Source organism: Scomber scombrus, chromosome 11 (assembly GCF_963691925.1).
Source record: "Scomber scombrus chromosome 11, fScoSco1.1, whole genome shotgun sequence".
NCBI lineage: Eukaryota > Metazoa > Chordata > Actinopteri > Scombriformes > Scombridae > Scomber > Scomber scombrus.
Window position 1 is genome coordinate 31,764,039 of NC_084980.1, and position 5,000 is coordinate 31,769,038.

General features: G+C 46.0%; 1 protein-coding gene across 2 annotated transcripts in view; it reads right to left on the reverse strand.

Moving 5' to 3' along the window:
- The window catches only part of riok1 (RIO kinase 1 (yeast)), a 21,839-nt gene that overhangs the window by 8,940 nt on the left and 7,899 nt on the right, over window positions 1–5,000 (reverse strand). For both annotated transcript variants that reach the window (XM_062429556.1, XM_062429558.1), the window contains exons 12-15: window positions 4,939–5,000; window positions 4,772–4,837; window positions 3,007–3,123; window positions 951–1,004 (exon numbers count right to left, since the gene is read on the reverse strand). The exon at window positions 4,939–5,000 is cut by the window's right edge and continues 45 nt beyond it. In XM_062429556.1, coding sequence (XP_062285540.1) covers window positions 951–1,004; window positions 3,007–3,123; window positions 4,772–4,837; window positions 4,939–5,000 — 299 coding nt within the window. The remainder of the gene's footprint in view (window positions 1–950; window positions 1,005–3,006; window positions 3,124–4,771; window positions 4,838–4,938) is intronic.

Here is a 5,000-nt window from a genome sequence, read left to right on the forward strand (position 1 = left end):
CTCTTCCTCCTCCTGCTCCTCCTCTACTCCTCCTCCTCTTCCTGCTCCTCCTCCTCTTCCTCTTCCTCCTCCTCCTCCTCTACTCCTCCTCCTCCTCTACTCCTCCTCCTCCTCCTCCTCCTCCTGCTCCTCCTCTACTCCTCCTCCTCCTCTACTCCTCCTCCTCCTCCTCTCCTGCTCCTCCTCCTCTACTCCTTCTCCCCCTCTACTCCTCCTCCTCCTCTACTCCTCCTCCTGCTCCTCCTCTACTCCTCCTCCTCTTCCTGCTCCTCCTCCTCTACTCCTCCTCCTCTACTCCTCCTCTTCCTGCTCCTCCTCTACACCTCCTCCTCCTCTTCCTTCTCCTCTACTCCTCCTCTACTCCTCCTCCTCCTCTACACCTCCTCCTCCTCTTCCTTCTCCTCTACTCCTCCTGCTCCACCTCCTCCTCTTCCTTCTCCTCTACTCCTCCTCTACTCCTCCTCTTCCTTCTCCTCTACTCCTCCTCTACTCCTCCTCTTCCTTCTCCTCTACTCCTCCTGCTCCTCCTCTACTCCTCCTCCTCCTCCTCCTCCACTCCTCCTCCTCTATTCCTCTTCCTCCTCCTGCTCCTCCTCTACTCCTCCTCCTCTTCCTGCTCCTCCTCCTCTTCCTCTTCCTCCTCCTCCTCTACTCCTCCTCCTCCTCCTCTACTCCTCCTCCTCCTCCTGCTCCTCCTCTACTCCTCCTCCTCCTCTACTCCTCCTCCTCCTCCTCTTCCTGCTCCTCCTCCTCTACTCCTTCTCCCCCTCTACTCCTCCTCCTCCTCTACTCCTCCTCCTGCTCCTCCTCTACTCCTCCTCCTCTTCCTGCTCCTCCTCCTCTACTCCTCCTCCTCCTCTACTCCTCCTCCTCTACCCCTCCTCCTCCTCTACTCCTCCTGCTCCTCCTCCTCCTCTACTCCTCCTCCTCCTCCTCCTCCTCCTCCTCACCCTCTGAACTCCAGACAGATCCTTCTTCATTCCGGTCAGCGTCTGATACAAAACCTGCAGACAGGAAACAGCTGATCAGCTACTGATAGAACGTGTATAATAGAACATGTGTAATAGAACATGTAATAGAACATGTATAATAGAACATGTGTAATAGAACATGTGTAATAGAACATGTATAATAGAACATGTGTAATAGAACATGTGTAATAGAACGTGTGTAATAGAACATGTGTAATAGAACATGTGTAATAGAACATGTGTAATAGAACATGTGTAATAGAACGTGTGTAATAGAACGTGTGTAATAGAACGTGTGTAATAGAACATGTATAATAGAACATGTATAATAGAACATGTATAATAGAACGTGTGTAATAGAACATGTGTAATAGAACATGTATAATAGAACATGTGTAATAGAACATGTGTAATAGAACGTGTGTAATAGAACATGTGTAATAGAACATGTGTAATAGAACATGTGTAATAGAACATGTATAATAGAACGTGTGTAATAGAACGTGTAATAGAACATGTGTAATAGAACGTGTGTAATAGAACATGTGTAATAGAACATGTATAATAGAACGTGTGTAATAGAACGTGTAATAGAACGTGTGTAATAGAACGTGTAATAGAACATGTGTAATAGAACGTGTGTAATAGAACGTGTGTAATAGAACGTGTGTAATAGAACGTGTGTAATAGAACATGTGTAATAGAACATGTGTAATAGAACATGTGTAATAGAACGTGTGTAATAGAACATGTATAATAGAACGTGTGTAATAGAACATGTATAATAGAACGTGTGTAATAGAACATGTGTAATAGAACGTGTGTAATAGAACGTGTGTAATAGAACATGTGTAATAGAACATGTGTAATAGAACGTGTGTAATAGAACGTGTATAATAGAACGTGTGTAATAGAACGTGTGTAATAGAACATGTATAATAGAACGTGTGTAATAGAACATGTGTAATAGAACGTGTGTAATAGAACATGTGTAATAGAACATGTGTAATAGAACGTGTGTAATAGAACGTGTATAATAGAACGTGTGTAATAGAACGTGTGTAATAGAACATGTGTAATAGAACGTGTAATAGAACATGTGTAATAGAACATGTGTAATAGAACGTGTAATAGAACATGTGTAATAGAACGTGTAATAGAACGTGTATAATAGAACATGTATAATAGAACATGTGTAATAGAACATGTATAATAGAACGTGTAATAGAACATGTGTAATAGAACGTGTGTAATAGAACATGTGTAATAGAACGTGTAATAGAACATGTGTAATAGAACATGTATAATAGAACGTGTAATAGAACATGTATAATAGAACATGTATAATAGAACGTGTGTAATAGAACATGTGTAATAGAACGTGTAATAGAACATGTGTAATAGAACGTGTAATAGAACGTGTAATAGAACATGTGTAATAGAACGTGTAATAGAACATGTGTAATAGAACGTGTAATAGAACGTGTGTAATAGAACGTGTATAATAGAACGTGTGTAATAGAACATGTATAATAGAACATGTATAATAGAACATGTATAATAGAACGTGTAATAGAACGTGTGTAATAGAACGTGTGTAATAGAACATGTAATAGAACGTGTGTAATAGAACATGTGTAATAGAACGTGTGTAATAGAACGTGTGTAATAGAACATGTGTAATAGAACGTGTGTAATAGAACATGTGTAATAGAACGTGTGTAATAGAACGTGTGTAATAGAACGTGTGTAATAGAACGTGTGTTATAGAACATGTATAATAGAACATGTATAATAGAACGTGTAATAGAACGTGTGTAATAGAACGTGTGTAATAGAACGTGTGTAATAGAACATGTAATAGAACGTGTGTAATAGAACATGTATAATAGAACGTGTGTAATAGAACGTGTGTAATAGAACATGTGTAATAGAACGTGTGTAATAGAACGTGTGTAATAGAACATGTGTAATAGAACGTGTGTAATAGAACGTGTGTAATAGAACGTGTGTATACTGTGAAGCTGAATCTTACGTTGTCATGGTGACCACTGATGGCCAAATCTTCCTCCTTCGTCTTCATCAGGTCGACGTCTCGCTCGTAGTGGCTGACCTCGGTCAGCGTGCGCGGGATGTACGACTTCATAAACACCTGGGGGGGTTACAGGGGTCAAAGGTCATCCAGACTGACACAGGTGACACAGGTGAGACAGGTGAGTCAGGTGAGACAGGTGAGACAGGTGAGACAGGTGAGTCAGGTGAGTGAGGTGAGACAGGTGAGTCAGGTGAGTGAGGTGAGGGACAGGTGAGTCAGGTGAGACAGGTGAGTCAGGTGAGTCAGGTGAGACAGGTGAGTCAGGTGAGACAGGTGAGTCAGGTGAGTGAGGTGAGGGACAGGTGAGTCAGGTGAGACAGGTGAGTCAGGTGAGTCAGGTGAGACAGGTGAGACAGGTGAGACAGGTGAGTCAGGTGAGACAGGTGAGTCAGGTGAGACAGGTGAGTCAGGTGAGTCAGGTGAGTGAGGTGAGACAGGTGATTGAGGTGAGTCAGGTGAGACAGGTGAGACAGGTGAGTGACAGGTGAGTGACAGGTGAGTCAGGTGAGACAGGTGAGTCAGGTGAGACAGGTGAGACAGGTGAGTCAGGTGAGACAGGTGAGACAGGTGAGACAGGTGAGTCAGGTGAGTCAGGTGAGTCAGGTGAGACAGGTGAGTCAGGTGAGACAGGTGAGTCAGGTGAGTGACAGGTGAGTCAGGTGAGACAGGTGAGTCAGGTGAGACAGGTGAGACAGGTGAGTCAGGTGAGTCAGGTGAGTCAGGTGAGACAGGTGAGTCAGGTGAGACAGGTGAGTCAGGTGAGACAGGTGAGTCAGGTGAGACAGGTGAGACAGGTGAGTCAGGTGAGTGACAGGTGAGTCAGGTGAGTCAGGTGAGACGGGTGAGAGAGGTGAGACAGGTGAGTCAGGTGAGTCAGGTGAAACAGGTGAGACAGGTGAGTGAGGTGAGACAGGTGAGACAGGTGAGTCAGGTGAGACAGGTGAGTGAGGTGAGACAGGTGAAACAGGTGAGACAGGTGAGACAGGTGAGACAGGTGAGTGAGGTGAGACAGGTGAGTCAGGTGAGACAGGTGAGACAGGTGAGTGAGGTGAGACAGGTGAGACAGGTGAGTCAGGTGAGTCAGGTGAGTCAGGTGAGACAGGTGAGACAGGTGAGTGAGGTGAGACAGGTGAGACAGGTGAGACAGGTGAGTCAGGTGAGTGAGGTGAGACAGGTGAGTCAGGTGAGACAGGTGAGTGAGGTGAGACAGGTGAGACAGGTGAGTGAGGTGAGACAGGTGAGTCAGGTGAGTCAGGTGAGACAGGTGAGACAGGTGAGTGAGGTGAGACAGGTGAGTGAGGTGAGACAGGTGAGTCAGGTGAGACAGGTGAGACAGGTGAGTCAGGTGAGTCAGGTGAGACAGGTGAGACAGATGAGTCAGGTGAGTGAGGTGAGACAGGTGAGACAGGTGAGACAGGTGAGTCAGGTGAGACAGGTGAGACAGGTGAGTCAGGTGAGACAGGTGAGACAGGTGAGTCAGGTGAGACAGGTGAGTGAGGTGAGACAGGTGAGACAGGTGAGACAGGTGAGACAGGTGAGTGAGGTGAGACAGGTGAGACAGGTGAGTGAGGTGAGACAGGTGAGACAGGTGAGACAGGTGAGACAGGTGAGTCAGGTGAGTCAGGTGAGTGAGGTGAGACAGGTGAGTCAGGTGAGACAGGTGAGACAGGTGAGTGAGGTGAGACAGGTGAGACAGGTGTGTTACCTCCTCGTCCACTCCGTCCTGATCGGACCTCTGCTGCAACGTACGCTCAGCGGCGATCTCCATCGCCTGTCAGCCAATCAGAGACAAGCACACACACCCATTGATTATTGATGATGTGTATCAGGACTGAGGAGCAGTGAGAGGTGATGAATCAATAATGATCAGACCTTCTCCAGGTATTGATCGATGTTGTGACAGGTGATCGACGGATCCGTGACGAAGTCAAAAA